Source organism: Plectropomus leopardus, chromosome 23 (genome assembly GCF_026936395.1).
Source record: "Plectropomus leopardus strain MGB_pleo_1.0 chromosome 23, ASM2693639v1, whole genome shotgun sequence".
Taxonomy (NCBI): Eukaryota; Metazoa; Chordata; class Actinopteri; order Perciformes; family Serranidae; genus Plectropomus; species Plectropomus leopardus.
The window spans coordinates 1,396,301-1,412,356 of NC_142198.1; the positions used below are offsets into that span (position 1 = coordinate 1,396,301).

Consider the following 16,056-nt stretch of genomic DNA (forward strand, 5'->3'; position numbering starts at 1 on the left):
AGTGCACAACCACTGGTACCACCACTGCCTTCGCCTTCCACACCTGCTCTAGCTCTCCTTTCAGCCCTTGGTATTTCTCGTGTTCCTTCTTCCTGATGTTGCAAGCGTTTGAGATTGCTACATCTATCACTACTGCCTTCTCTGCTGTTTAATCGACCACTACCATGTCTGGTTGGTTAGCCATTACCAGTTTGTCAGTCTGGAAGTCCCACAGGATTTTGGCCCTGTCATTATAATGGATAATGATGGGGCCAAGACATGAGTAGATATAAAAATGTATATATATTTTAACATGTGAAGAAAACTGTATTTGTAATCATAATTATGAAAATTATTATTATAATTTTTTATATATATTTTAATATTCTATTTTAAAATATTCAACAGCATTATTATAATTTTTCTATTTGCAACTTTATTTATGTTTTCCAAATATAACCATATGACATGTGAATGCATGTATATATTTGATTGTCATTTATAGAGTTATTTTAATTTTTCAAGCACTTATTCATTTCATTTTCTTAATTTTTTCTGACACAATTATGTTTCCATGCTAATTTTCAGATCATGTTCTTACATTTTTGGGTAATTTCGTTCATTTTGTGCTCATTGCCTTTTTCCCATGTTTTTTAATGAAAATCAATTACAATTTGCCCAAGTTTCAAAGGGTTAAGCAATTGCACTACTTTAGGTATCATTAGTGCAAGCACACAAAAGATTACCATGAACCTGTAGTGTTTTACTGTAAAATCTTTTAATGCCTTAAAATTTTTCCTTATTAAAGGAAACCTTCTAAGGGATTCCGTGTAACACACTTATAAGTTAGTCCCTTATCTTAAGAGACATTAAGCCTCAAAAGTCATTTTTAAAGAGAAAATGTAAAGGTGTTTTGTTTACCCATCTCCTGGGCTTCTTCTGTCACTTCCTTCTGTCCTTAAAATCTCTTGCTCCTTCCCGTCACCCTCCATAACTGACCATGTCCTTCATCCCTCCTCCTCCTCACTCCTGTGTGTCCTCAGCTGCTGTTTGCAGTCTGACCTGGCAGCCAGGAAGGAAACTGCCTCCACTGTATTCTAAATGCTTTGTTTCATCTGACTAAAGGCAATAAAAATGAACAGAGGGTGTTATTTTCTTGGACAAAAGACAACACAGATAAAAAAGAATTCCTTCATTTTTCTGAAAGAGAAAACCTTCAGGCAAGATGAGGACGCAGATCAGCACTGCAGCGGGGTGATGCAGTGACCATGAATGGAGGAGGGAGCTAACATATTCTGTTTCCCTGGGTTTCCAGATCTTGATTTTGAACCTCATGTGATAAAGTGAGTGCTTTGTCACCGACTGGGAGAGCATGTTGGATCAGAAAAACCCACAACATGAATGAGTCACTTCCTGGCTGCTGAATGGAGGCCAACCATAACTTTGAGGCTCTGCAGACCTCTTTTACAACTGAATTTGTCACGACGGCAAAGTCATTAAAAGTTGCATGAAACTTTAATGTGGAAAGCCCCAAGGACTCACTGTGGTAATGTTTTCCACAAGTCACGGTGGAAGAGGTTTGGCCTTCAAATATCACTCAAGTCATTCTCCATGTTTTGAGCAAAATGACCCACTGGCCCACTTTCAGAGTGTTTCTACATTTTACAGGAGGAGTCCACTGATGTCCCACATTTAAAATATAAGAGTAGAAAAGAACAACATATTATGAGATATCTTGGCCTTCCTGATCAGTGCCCATATTTTGTAGACTTTCTCATTAAAACTTGAGAAAACCTACTGATGACATCATTAGGTATATTCTCCAAGACATGACATGACAAGACAACCCAAGAGGCACAGAAAACATTATTCAAACTTTTTCACAAACTGAGCCGATCTAACCAACACTGTCCTCCCTCAAAAATCAACACCAAGCAGCAACCTCCAGAGCTGAAAAACTGGGCCAACGCAAAGGTGCCCAAAACTGTAGCTACTCTCATGGCAACATGAGGCTCTAAAACAGAGTCAATCCCCACAGACCGTCATGTTAAAATAACCAACTTAACAGCAGAAATAAACATGCTAACAGCCTGGAAGAAGAAATGTTTTTGCCTTTTAGCTTATTTTCCCCTTGTTGACGACAGTTAATTTTATATAACTCATATAAAATGGATGTCCTGGCATTTTACCATATGTGACATTTCAGGAAGGTATGAAATATAACATACCGCCCAAGCCTAGTGACTGGGAACGGTGTGATGATGGGAATGTGACTGCTGCGTCACTGCTGTATGCCATTCAGAGGCAGCGCTGCCATGTTCAGGTGCCACAATGGGGCCATCTTGCTGAGGTCAGTATGTGTAGACAGTTAAATCATTTCACAACCAGAAACCATGGATAACCAGCACCATCGGACACATGGACAATATTAAAGCAGCAGCCAAAGATGTAAGATGACACATAAAAGGACTAAATGACGGAGCACAAGTTAAAGGAGCTGATGGGATCACATTTCACTGGGGTTGTGCCTCTTATGATTCCATGTGACAAATAAATGACTGATGGATTAATTAAGCAATATCACACGAGAGGGAATGATGTTATGCTCGTATATCATCACGGCTGGGATTCGGTCGTAGAAGATTATCACAGCTGTTACGATATACAGCACAACACACGACCTGGAGTGTGATGTTTCTTTTATACAACAGTTTTACAAGCATCTTTTATTGGTTAATAGTAACAAGTGACAACAGATTGTGATTTATTTGTTTAATTAATGATTTTTTTGGCTCCGTCGACACAAATAGTTCCGCAACCGCTGGATGTGACAGCTGTGGCCTAGTAACACATAAACATTTTACTGCAAGCTACTTGTTAATCTGTGTTAGCTCGGTCTTCATGTTCTGCACAGAGAAGATGCTTAGTATTATGGACATTTATCTCTGTGTTTTCAGTGAAATCAGAGTTTGTTGACAGACACTTTGGCGGCCTGCGTGATTCAGACGAGTTAGTTTGATCACACAGTTAGTCGCTGCAGTGTCCACTCAATGCCGTGATGTCCGTTACCTCGAGTCCTGTATCAGACAGCGTGTGTGTGTGTCGGTGTCTCTCAGGCTGCGGTTAGTGTCAGACGAGTGTGTCCCTGTCTCACGGCACATCCTTGTAACAGCTGGTTTACTCCCAATGAGCAAACGTTTAGCAATCTCGTCACAACTGCTCCCTCCTGGGCTTCCTCATAACTTTTAGTAACTCCAATGCTGCGTGAACAGCGCCAACTAGCTGTGTGAACCTGTGCTTACACCATGTTTATCAACATATCCCTCTTTTAAAACATATCCCACTTTCACTCTTCCACTAATTAATGGATTTTGAACGGCCGTGAAGCAGAGTGATACATGCAGAGTTAAAAACTAACAGTCCCAGTGCTGTTGTACTATATCAGCACTCATGGAATTCCTCTCTACCAATCAAATTGCTTGGTTAGAACTTACTTTTGATTAAGGTGTAATAGTTATCTGTTACTGTTATTACTGCACCTCCATCCTGTGGTGTCTGTTCCAGTCTGCATTGCTCATGAGGAGAGGCTCTTTGACTTTTTGTCATAACCTCATGGAAAGACATGGAAATGTCTTCCAGCTGAACAAACAATGATCAAATAGCGTGTGACCATATCTGCTGCAAGATATTATTGTAGTGATTTCACCATGTAGGCACAAAAACACAGCATCATTCTTTTGACCCAGTGGGTCTGAAAAAGAGTCTCTTCTGGATGAGATTTGTTTCTGCGCAACATTATCGAGCCTGTTTTTCCTCCCCAGACACAGAATTGAACATCTGTGATTTTACACTTCACTTCTTTTCCAGACAAATACGTGTTTTCCAACTTTCCACTTCTTATTCTGTTTTCTGTCTTTCACCTCATTTCTCTCTACAGAGTTACCGGTGGTGAGTTGTTTGAGGACATAGTTGCCAGGGAGTACTACAGCGAAGCCGATGCCAGGTCAGTCTCTGTTTCTGACCTCTGTTTTATTCGCATTTCTCAATTTACTGTGTGAATGTAATGTGAAATCCATTTAGTCTGTTTTGGTGTCAAAGGCATAGTCAAGCAGATGCACACTATAGAACGCCTAACAAAATGATATCCATGCAAATCATGAAATTACATCTTCTACCTATAAGTGTATGTGAATTGATGGACACACACACACATACTCAAAGCACAGTGTTTCCTGTTGTGCCAGCCTTGATGTGCCTTTTATAGCCAAAAGCTCTCTGTCTATATCTCTTGTTCTACCTTTGTCATTTGATTGTAAATCTGCATTTCACAGTTTCACCTTCTGGCTTGTCTGTTAAAAATCCACTCAAAAGAGAACCATGTCTGAGCGTTTCCATTAAAGGCCCATTCAACATTTAGATTTTAATAATGTCAGAACTCTTCAGCTATTAGTCTGATTACTGTAAGCCTTTGGAGGCAAGCACATATTCAAGCCAAGACTTCCTCTTCCATGCACCAGTCATTGTGGCTCATCTCTGTAAACTCATATCTGCATATCAATTTAGATATAAAGATATTATAATGAATCATTTTGTCAGATGATAGCCAGTGGGTTCTGGGATTGTTTTCTTAATTTAATTAAATAGAATTTCTTACAAAAGGTCACTGTTCTAAGAAATTTGTCACAAGGAGCAACTCTTTGTAAATACGGCCCCAGAACTTATCCAATACCAAAATCTCGTTCTGTTGCCTACAGACTTGGCATAGATCTACCATCTGCTTATAGAGATTACAATTTTGATACAATTTTGGATCAAACTTTTTAGCCTGTTCTCATTCCCAGGTTTTCAAATTTAGATGCTTTGCAGGCACCTCTTTGTCTTGTAATGGCACATGAGGCTTATAGCGTGTCTTTGTGATGCACAGCTGAAACAACAAAAACTGTCAACAAAACTGCTTGCTTTGGTTTAGAAAAAAAGATGTTTTATGGATAAAATAAGTACGTTAGTTACATAACATTATGTGGTGTAAATACACTACTTGAGTGACGTCAGTGCCCGACATTGTATGTTAATTGCATTAAAATAAATAAATGCATTGTTATTAATAATAACAATAATGATAATAAACTATTGATCGAGCCCTTGGGGTTGTAGCTCAAAGTGCTTTACAGTAAAACAAATGCAACACACACACACACACACACACACACACACACACACAGAAAGACAACAAAATTAGACTAATAAGACAAGCGGTAATAAAAAAAGATATAAAAGTCAAAGTAAAAGTAGTGGTAGTTGTAGTATGGATGGTAAAAATAATACAGTTGATATAAAATAATTTCAAGAATTATATCATTTAAAAGCCAGACAGAATAGATAGTTTTTCAGCTGTTGTTTAAAAATGTTCACAGAGTGTGCTTGTCTTCTAGCTTTTGAAAGGGTATTCCATAATTTTGGAGCAATATAAACAAAAGCTGCTCTCCATATTTTCTTGTGCATATAATTTTGCGTATTTGTCAGCGTGTCAGCTGCAAAAGATCATAGAGCTTGTGAAGGATTTTAGAATGACAAAGAGTATGCAACGTAGGCCGGCCCTGAACTTTTGAGAGCTTTAAAAAAAAAAAGACAACTCAAAATCTGTTCTAAAAGATGCTGGGAGCCAGTGGAGTGTAGCCAAAACGAAGGTAATTCTCCCTCTTCCTTGTTTTTGTTAAAATTTTAGCAGCACAATTCTGAAAAAAGTTGAAATTTCTCAGTTGACTGTTTGGGAGAGCCAGTAAAAAGAGCATCGCAATAATCGAATGCATTTGAAATAAAAGTATGGCAAAGGTTTTCAGCATCTCGTTAGGATTGAAACGACCCTACTTCGCAATGTTTCTTTAGTGAAAAAAAGCTGTTTTGGTCAAAACTTAAATCATGAGGTTTCATTAAAATGACAATTACCAATTGCCCACACAGGACACAAACTGTGGTCTCCTGGATGAAAGTCTTGTTTTGTCAGTTGCTCTGAGTGGGTTTACATTGGAGTGTCAGGATTTAATGCCCTGGACACGAGAATTGACTGCATTTCACATTGTTGAATTGCATCATAATTTATTGTAAAGAGACCAACTTTTTCATGTTAGCTTTATTGCACAATTGTTCCTTCACACAATCAAAGAGGATCTGGATTCTGTTTTGTGGTGGATTTTAGCAAAATGTAAAAATGATTTTATGATATCTGAAACAACATGCTGGTGTCCTTTGTATTTTTCTCCACTTGTCTCCTTAAATTGCTCAAAGAAACAGTTCAACAGTGTGCTCTTTCCAACAGTGACTTGTAGATCAGTATCAGCGTTGTGTCTGTGTTCAAGGCACTGATGTGGTTAGCCTTGCTTGGCACAAAGACTGGAATTGGTGGGAAACAGCTTGCCTGGGTCTGTCCAAAGTTCAACTCTAAAGCTCCCTGATGAACACTTTATCATGTTTACATTTCTGTTCTTGTAGATTAAAGAAGTTTAATAAAAACACTTGTGTTTAGCGACTAAATCTGGCAACCTGCTTCTTAGCTGGAGATGCTACATAGTGTTAGGTGGGTGGATCAACTGTTAAATAGTTTCAGCACCCAAATTGCCAGGCTAGCTGTACCCCCTGCTTGCAGTCTTTATGCTTAGCTAGGCTAACTGCATCCTGGATCCAGCTCTGTACTTAACACACAGACAGATGTCAATCTTGGAGAGTCACTCTTGAAAAGAAAGCAAACATTCATATTTCTTGTTGTCTGAATAACTCCTTTCAAAATGTTCCTCTGTGGCTCAGGCGTTGTTATTTCCTGTGTTTGGTGTGTTCTGTCAGCCTGTTGTTGTACCTGTGTTTCCTGACGTTTGCTTGTTCTCCCTCTTCCTCTCCTTTTTGCTTCTGGCTCGGTCTCTCTCTCCTCCACAGTCACTGCATACAGCAGATTCTAGAAAGTGTAAATCATTGCCACATAAATGGCATAGTGCACAGGGACCTTAAGGTTAGTAAGTGACCACAGTAACAGCTAAAGGCAAAGGCCTGCCCACCTGCGGTCCTTGGCCTCACTCCTCCACTGCCTGATCAGTCGACTAATTAACCTTTCACTGAGTGCCGCCTCCTCCAGAACCACACCCCCTCCTCCACCAGTCCCCCTCACACACCACCACCTGACAAAAGGTTTTAAACCCACCTGCTGCAGGGCATTGTGGGCAGGTTGGCTGGAGAGGAGGCGGTAGGTGGTGAAGAATTGGGGGAGACGGTAGATCCCATCATGGCCTGCCCCTCCTGTATGCCAGAGCACAGAGTGCATGTAGCATCTGTCCAAACCCATGCTCTGACACAGCCACTGAGAGGAGGGGACCTGACGGAGCAGGAGGAAGAGGGGAGGAAGATTTAGATACCTCTATGAAAGTATGTCAATTTGCAATCCAAATTATGACACCAGAGTCGTGTTAGTAGCACAGTTTAGTGTTTTATTATAAAAACTCTGATCTGTGTTTCAGCCTAAAGCACCTCCACTGTCACTCAGCAGCGTTACATCAACCTCATATACTGCAGTTTTTACTATGAATCAATAACTTAGAAGAAAGAGGATGTGAATTTGATTACACAAGGGCAGTCTGAGTGAAACATTTGTTTGTTTGTTTGTTTTCAATCAATGTTGCAACTATGATTTAGGTTCTTTTTATTAATGGTATTAGGTACCAGATGTTTATATCAAACATAATCACAAACCTACAGACCCCATCAGGTGTTATGAAGATTTGAAAAATCAATTTCAATTAAATTTTATTTATGAAGCCCATAATCACAATTTGCCTCAAATGGCTTTACAGCATACAACATCCCTCTATCCTTGGACCCTCACAGCGGATAAGGAAAAACTCTCCCCAAAAAAAGCTTTAACAGGGAAAAAAAAATCGGGAGAAACCTCAGGAATAGAGAGTGAGGAGGGATCCCTCTTCCAGGATAGACAGACGTGCAATAGATGTTGTAAAGAATAATTTTTTTTTTTAGTAGATTACAAACAAATTTGTACACATGAAGTTATAAATAATGTTCTCAATATCTGAAATTGTGCATAAATTAATAGTTTGTATACATTTTGCGCACAAATGAAAGAAACAGAACTTTAAACATTTTGTTAGCCTTTTTCTCATGGATGCCAAAGATAAATAAAACATAGAGTTTTGTGGTCATAGGTCAAAGGTCACTGTGACCTTGTCTGTCTTATTCTTGTCAACCTGATATATCAAGAACACTTTGAGGGAATTTCTTCAAATTTGGCACAAATGTTCACTTGGACTCAAGTTTGAAGTGAGTACATTTTAGTGGTCAAAGGTCAAGGTCACAGTGACCTCTCATCTGTCTCATTCTTGTGAAAGCAATATCTCCATCACCTGTCGTGGAGGAGGTGGACATTCTTCCGTCAATAAATGGATCCCCCCTCAGTGCTTGTATAATGGGACAAGCACAGCAGTCCAATTAAATGGTCTAATCGAGCTATAACTGTAGCTCCACTAAAGTGTGCATCGAAACAAACTGGCTTACAGTTACTAACTATACTTTTGTTGATTTTTTTAAGCGTTAAGAAATCATTACTAATGTGAGAAGAATAACAGGTTTTGGAATTTAAAGGTTGCATTCTTTCAATTTAGGATTTTTATTAAAACAAAACAAAAAAGAAACATTGAGCCTTAGTCGAGTTCCGACTTCAGACAGATCTTCTTATTTTACTGTGCTGTCCAGTGACTTAACTCTGGATGTGACACTGATAGCATCAAAATAGTTTCAAGATTTCAGATTCAGTAAAATCCAGTTTGTAGTTTTGACAGATTAAAGGAGGAACAAACACTGTGAATCATTAACAAAGTGAATGTACAGCTTCCTTCAGCTCCTACGTCTCCCTCCTACGTCCGTCAGGGTCCAGCCCAGTCGGCCAGGGGCTAACACCACTTCTTGTTTGAGACTCGGGAGAGACTTGACCGTGTTGTCCCAGTAGTAGATAATGACAAAATGAAATGTCTTTTCTGGGTCTGTTACAGCAAACATCCATTGGTGAGCGTGGCAAAAAAATAACAGTAATAAATAAAAATAATCCGTTTTAAAAAAGAACAAATGATAAATTGTCAGTTTTGCTAAATTTCCCATCCATTTTGGCTGTTTGGTGGTTTGATTGCCACATTGCTGCACAGAGTCCCTGCTGACACTGCCAGCGACTCCCCGAGTGTCAAAGCGAGCTCTCAGCCACTGACAGTAAGTGGTAGCTTGTCACTAACCCATGGCCCCCTGGTGTTTGCATGCAGTCATTGCATTCAGCAGATCCTAGAGGCTGTGCTTCACTGCCACCAGATGGGCGTGGTCCACCGCGACCTCAAGGTAAGTCCACTCGCCAGTAAGACCATAGAAATGCACACTCTGTTCTTTTCTTTTTTGTCTTTTGGTCTTACACTCCAATAAGTCCTACCTGTCCTCTAAGTCTGTCTCTCCGGTTTCTACAACATCAGAGAATTTTTGCACAAATATTCAACAACCACATTTTACTAGCATTGTTTAGTCCATGTTTGATAGATATAGAGAGAATACAGCACAACAATTGAACACTCTTACTGTAGTGATTGTTGTTGACTTGCTTATGATGGGATGATGTATGAGTGAGATGGAGCTATCTGACTAATCAGTGTAGTTTTTCTCATAGAAAGCAGAGCCTTGCAAGCTCCGTTCTTCTCACCTTGTTTGTGTATGAGCAGACTTAAATCATATTCACAGTGCCATGAAATATTATTAGAGGTTAGGCAACTCTGCTGCTCCAATGTTCATGAAATCAACTGATAATATTTTGCTGTTGCGTAGATGAAACATTTTATATTTCAGAATTGTATCTCAAAAACTGATTTTTTGACAGCACTCTGCCATGATGTTATGGAAAGAGAGCATTTTTAAGCATCACTTTTTCTCACTTAAAAATGACCCTAAAATATATTTTTTTTAAACAAACAACAATAACAACAACAGGAAAACTAAAAAATAAAACCAAGTAGTAAGGGTCTAGAGGGTTAAATTTAGTTGATCAGAGAGAGGATAAACAAGGGAAATCTTATCACTTTCTGCAGTACTCTAGGCTAGACAAACATAGACTTGGTTGGTGTTTTATATATGTTTTATACCTTGCATGGACAGTTATCACAACCTAAGTGGTTGTGCAAGTCCTGGTGTACTGTCAATACTCAGGTAGCTTAGTCACAGTATTGCTGTGTTAAAGGTTGTAAATTTAAGCCTTGTGTAAATACTTCTGCGTACTTCGGCATAGTGCTGTCAGACAAATTATTTCAGGCCTTTTTAAAGGGTTAATGGTTTCTCGTCTGGAAAGTTGTGCTGATGGACCCTTTATTTTTCCTTTTGCACTTCAAAATGCCTGGCCTTTACCCCATGCTGAACAGCAACTTTAATGTTATTTACTGATACTTCCTGTCACACATCCCGTGTACATGCTGTGAAATCAGTGTTGGGTGCAACCACAGAAGTAGAATAAAAGTAGAGTAGGCATTCCCATTCAAGTCAACATAGTAGGATGGTCAGAAAGACATCTTCAAATTTGATTCAAACATCCACTTTGAGTCCAGAGCAACCTGATTGGTGGTCAAAGGCCTATGTGACCTTGTTTCATTCTCGTGAACATGGTATCATTAGAAGGCCTTGAGGGAGTTTCCTCATATTTGGCACAAATGTCCATGAGGACTCAAGAATGAACTGAATTTGATGATCAAAGGTCTCCAGCATCATTTCTCAGGAACAGCAGGGCAGACGTGGTCAGATATTGAATTGGTGATGCTATTTTTGTTTCCCACCTTGACAATGCTGATTGTGTAGATTGTCTGTGCTGCGAGGGGGAAGATGTCTGATGAATCAAACTGTAATTGCAATGTGACTGGTTCCACGTGGCATTAATTCTAGTTTATCTCATTTGTCACACAAGTCCTGAGCGATGGCCAGCTCCAGTTGGTCAGGGTCCAGTGTGTAGTCATCATGTCGCTGTGTGTCTCTGCCCTGTTGTTTGAAGTTCACTTGGTGTTTCAGGAGCTCATGGTGGGGATGTTTGATTTTGAATGGATTTGCAAAATATTTCCCCGATTCACTGTCTAATTTAAAGCTATTATGTCCAGGTGGAATAACTTTTTTAAATATTCTGGTCATTTCAAGCAACTCTATTCCATTATTTATCATTTATTTCCATTGCTAGTATAGGGGTTTTATCAAGTTCCTGCATCATTTAGTGCAGGTAGTTATACTGCTGTATTTATTTATTTTTTTTGCTGAAATGCTATTTAAGGCTTAGTAAGCATTCTATCCACAGTGTTTTTCCTCTCTGGTTCTGCCTGCTCTCACTGCGGTTTGCTCCCAGAGCTCTGATTTGCTAATCAAATGAAGCAGGTGTGTCTGAGGTTTACTTTGTAGGCAGCAATAATAAGTTCAGATTTTGCATTTGCTGACTTCCCTCTTTGTACGCTCTGATTGGCTGTTGCCAGGCAGTTGCCACAGCTCACTGCAGAAACACAAAGACAAAACAAATACAAGCAAAACAAATAAGCAAGCTGCACAGCAGAGGAGCTATCGAAAACACTGTTTGCCATGTTGTGCATGTATTCCTGTGATTTCATTTCTCAAAATAATGACACAAGCACACACAAACATCAGCCCGGGAAAGCATTGCATTGCTGTTTTCTTGTAAAGCTTTATAGTTTTTGTGAGACCTAGGGATCATTGTGTCACTGTACCTCACCTATTCAGCATAGCTGTCCGTTAACATTGTTGGACTCATGATGGACAGTAAAAAACTGATGCAGCAGGTACAGATATATATTTCTTTTTTATGCCTCTTCGCTGGCGACAGCTGTGGCCAAAGGCATTATGTTTTCGGGTTGTCCATCCATTCATATGAATATTCCACTTTTGTGAACATAATATTTCAAAAAGAACATTGAGGAAATTTCTCTATTTTTTTTTTTTTTTTTTTTACAAAAGTCCAATCAATGATAGACTAATTAAAATTTAATGGCCAAGGGTCAAAGGTCAAGGTCACCCTGACCTTGCATATGTCACATTTTAATTGGAAGCCATATCTCAAGAATCAGAATGCAGTTTTTTTCAAATTTGGCACAAACATCTCTTTGGACTTAAAGATGAACAGGTTAGAATTTGGTGGTCACAGGCCACTGTGACCTCACAGAAGGTGATTTTGGTCATAGCTAAGGAATTCATACCCTAATTACGACAAATTTTCACACACATGTCCAAAATCTTTTTTATCCAAAGGTCAAAGGTCAACTTCACTGTCACAACATAATTCTACATGAATATTTTTCTGTCCATTGCTCAACGTCATATCTCAGGACCAGAAGGGGAGACATGTGATCAGATACTGAATCGGTGACACTGATCTGTGAACTGCGCTGATTGCAGAGATCTTCTGTGCTGCCATGGTGAAGTTGTCCATGAAGCATCTATGTTATCACATACGGATGTAAACTGTAACTGCAACTTGACTGGTGCATGGAGGCACACAACTGCAAGGCATTAAATCTGATTTTTACTTATAAAAATCCCATGCATTCTTTGTCGAAATATATATTACAACAATGCAACTCTGACTGTTTACACAGAGATAGAATACATTACAACTTTATTGTCCTCCAGAGTAGAAAATTGTCTTTGGATCACAGAAACAGAAAAGCAGCCTCCAGCCTGCAGCAGAGATGAGTAGCTACACAACTTTCCAACTCCAAAACTTTTTACTTTCCAAACTTGTCGGCTCAGCCCCAGCTCTTGAGGCAATATATTCTTCACACCGCTCTCCCGCAACCACAAAAGGATTTATACACTTTATTCATACACAGTAGTACTCCCCTAGACCTCTAAAACACACTTTGATGCGTAAAATGTGTGCAGTTCCCCTTAAAGGTCCACTTACTGGCTTTTTTCAGAGCGTTTAATCAGAGGAGACCCAATCATATACACAAAACAACGTCTCATTCTGAACTTCAACCAGCACTTACAACATCAAAGATCAGGAGTGAGGAACCCTTTTACACTGAGTCAAATATCTTATTAATGAGGAGGAGGATAGACATCGGAAAAAAACAGTTCTTCTGGGTCTACTTGGCCTTAGACTGTACCTGATTTGTAAGTCGCTTTGGACAAAAGACAAAAACACCAAATGAATAAATGAATTAATGATGAAGGGACTGCAACATTCATACAGAGATAGTTGAACTTGATAGAAAGACTGGAACAGCATAATAAATACTGACTGTCACTCGGCGACTTTCCAGTAACTCAAATTGTGCAAATAGAAATTGCGAAAATAAAACAAGGAACAATGGAAAAATGTCAATTTTGAAAAAGTTTTTGCTGCAATGGAAACACTTTTTTGGCTTTTCTAGGTAACTTGATGCTATGGCTATGTGCTTGTCAGTAGGAACTGGCTCCCTCATGATGCAGCAGGAGCTACAAGAGCTGTTATTGCATCACATAACTCTTCAAAAGTTGAGCGGTTCATCTGGGAAGTTTTTAATCCACAATTCCTCTGTGAAATCGTGGACTATCACCTCCCAGAAATCCCTCATACGTGGCTGCTCCCATGTATAAGGGGCTTGCCTTTCCATTATCTCTCCATAACACGCCTACGTGGCCTTGGATTGGAAATAATGCCGGCTAGTGAGGTGGCTGCAATAGAAATAAAGCTGCTAATGTTTTGAACATCCATCACCATGCTTCTTGGAATGTTATCACCAGAGGAGAGCAATACATCACTCAGTACAAATAGCCATCTCACAATTGTGATTTATCAACATTTCGGAAATATCCCTCAAGTTTTGTGCAAATCTGTAATGGAAACCTGCCTGAATAAACTGAATTGGGAAATATTGTGAACTATATGTTATAGCCTTCACTATCACCGGATCTCGACTAAGCTCAATACCTCTGGGAGAGTTATGTGTTCAGCAGCTAGAACAACATCTTACTCACACACTCAGCTGCAGTTCCATCTGTCCATCCTTACATTCATCTGCTCCATTCTTGTAAACACGATATCTCCTGAACACCTTGAAGGATTTTTTACAGATTTGATACAAACATCCACTTAGACTCAACAATGAACTGATTAGGTTTTGGTGTTCAGAGATCAAGATTGTGGGTATCCACCTTCAAACTGTGCTGATAGAGATCTTCTGTGCTGCCAGGGGGAAGATGTGTGTGAAGCATCCATTTTTTCACAGATATGGATGTAAACTGTAAGAGAAACTTGACTTGTGAACGCAGACATTCATGGCATGGCAGTGATTCAAGTAAAGTTAAATAAGAAACTGTTTCATGTAATGAGTCAGTCAACTTGAACTTGGTAAATTGGGCAGATTCGTAGGTCTGAGCCGAGACATAACTAGCAGTATTGGACAGAATATAATTACAGCTCTTACACATCAGCAGCAAGGTGGGAGCAAATATTCTGATCAACCTGATATTAACTGCACCCAGTCTTGTGTGAGTGTGAATATACAGTACAATATGTGGAATGACAGCCTTAGTAATCTGACTTGTTGGTGATCTTGGCCACACTCTGCACATTGCCATCAGTGAAATGCATTCTGGGTAATACTGTATTTGACAATCTGTCAGTTTGACTGTGTTTGCATGAGTTGGGCTGTTGTAACCTTATCTCCACACCACTGTGGGTAGTAATTAAAGGCTGTCGAACTGCTTTAAAGGTTTAGTGATCTATAAAAGAAAAAAGACAATGACGTATGGAAAGGACCACCTTCCTCCATATGGTACCATCTGTGTGATATCAGGCAGATTATAAAGCAGTTTATGATATCTTGTTTAAAAGCTGGCTGTTCATCTGGCCAACTTGTCAGAGTCTTCTCACCAATGTCACTGTGTTTCTATCTTGAGACATTGATTTGCAGAGTCATATGTTAGGAAATAAAAATTATGACCGAAACAAGAAAAAGACCCAAGTTGAGGGTAAGAAAAGGGTGGGTAGAGGTGTTTGCAATGGGATAGGGTAAACAGATAGTGGGGAGCATATGCAATGACTGCATGATGCTGATGGATGCATTTACCCAAAGTCTTTTCTCTCCTTTTTTTCCCTCCGTCCTTCTTTCCTTCACTCCTTTGTAACTGTACGTCTCAGAGTTCACACATGCTCTACTTAATGCTCAAGCATCGTTGAAATATGAACATTAACTGATGCATTCAATTAATGGTTATACTGCAATTAATTACAAACATGCTCTTCAAAAAGTGTGGGGTAAAAGACCATGGTGCATGGTTTAGTCCAGATTTATCCAGTTTACTACATGAGCGCATTGTTTCTTTGGCCAAAGCAAAGCTTATAGTCTTAATTCAGATTTCTTGCTTTTCAACTGCAATGGGTGCATAGTTTCATAATATAAGAGCACCTTAAGGTAATTTTGTAAATTTTGACACAAACATCCACTTGAACTCAACAGTGACCTGATTAGAATATAGCGGTCAAAGATCAAGAACGCTGTGACCTTGCACTGGTCTCATTCTTGTGAACACAAAATCTGAAGAAGGCATTGAATGAGTTTTCTCATATTAGGCACAAACGTCTACTTGGACTCAAGAATGAAAACATTAGAATCTGGTGGTCGAAGGCCAAAGGTCAAGGTGACCTCACAAAACATGTTCTTGGCCATAACTCAGGATTCATTTGCTTAGTATGACAACATTTTACACAAATGGAGAACAAATTATGAAGCAATGATATTTTATATTTAATGGGTCAAACATCAACTTCACTGTGACATCATTCTGCAAAAACGCTTTTCTTACCATTATTCAACGTCATAACTCACGAACAGAAGGTGACTTCACAGAGCATGTTTTTGGCCCCTAACTAAAGAATTTGTGTGCTAATTATGAAACATAATATAATGTAATATGACACATCTTATAAGATAAAATGATATGTCCAAAAGGTCAAAGGTCAGCTTCACTTTGACATAATGTTCTGCAAAAACAAAAATATTGCCCTTATTGAACATCATAACTCAA

The 16,056-nt window shown here is 39.2% G+C and overlaps 1 protein-coding gene across 37 annotated transcripts in view; it reads left to right on the forward strand.

Annotated features, from left to right (window-relative positions):
* camk2d1 (calcium/calmodulin-dependent protein kinase (CaM kinase) II delta 1) overlaps nucleotides 1–16,056 on the forward strand; it is a 151,846-nt gene that overhangs the window by 82,229 nt on the left and 53,561 nt on the right. For 26 of the 37 annotated variants that reach the window (XM_088073354.1, XM_088073358.1, XM_042511947.2 and 23 more), the window contains exons 5-6: nucleotides 3,917–3,982; nucleotides 9,285–9,357. In XM_088073354.1, coding sequence (XP_087929480.1) covers nucleotides 3,917–3,982; nucleotides 9,285–9,357 — 139 coding nt within the window. Of the gene's footprint in view, nucleotides 1–3,916; nucleotides 3,983–6,906; nucleotides 6,980–9,284; nucleotides 9,358–16,056 lie in introns of all 37 variants that reach the window. The other 11 variants (XM_088073375.1, XM_088073379.1, XM_088073381.1 and 8 more) reach the window with 1 other exon arrangement.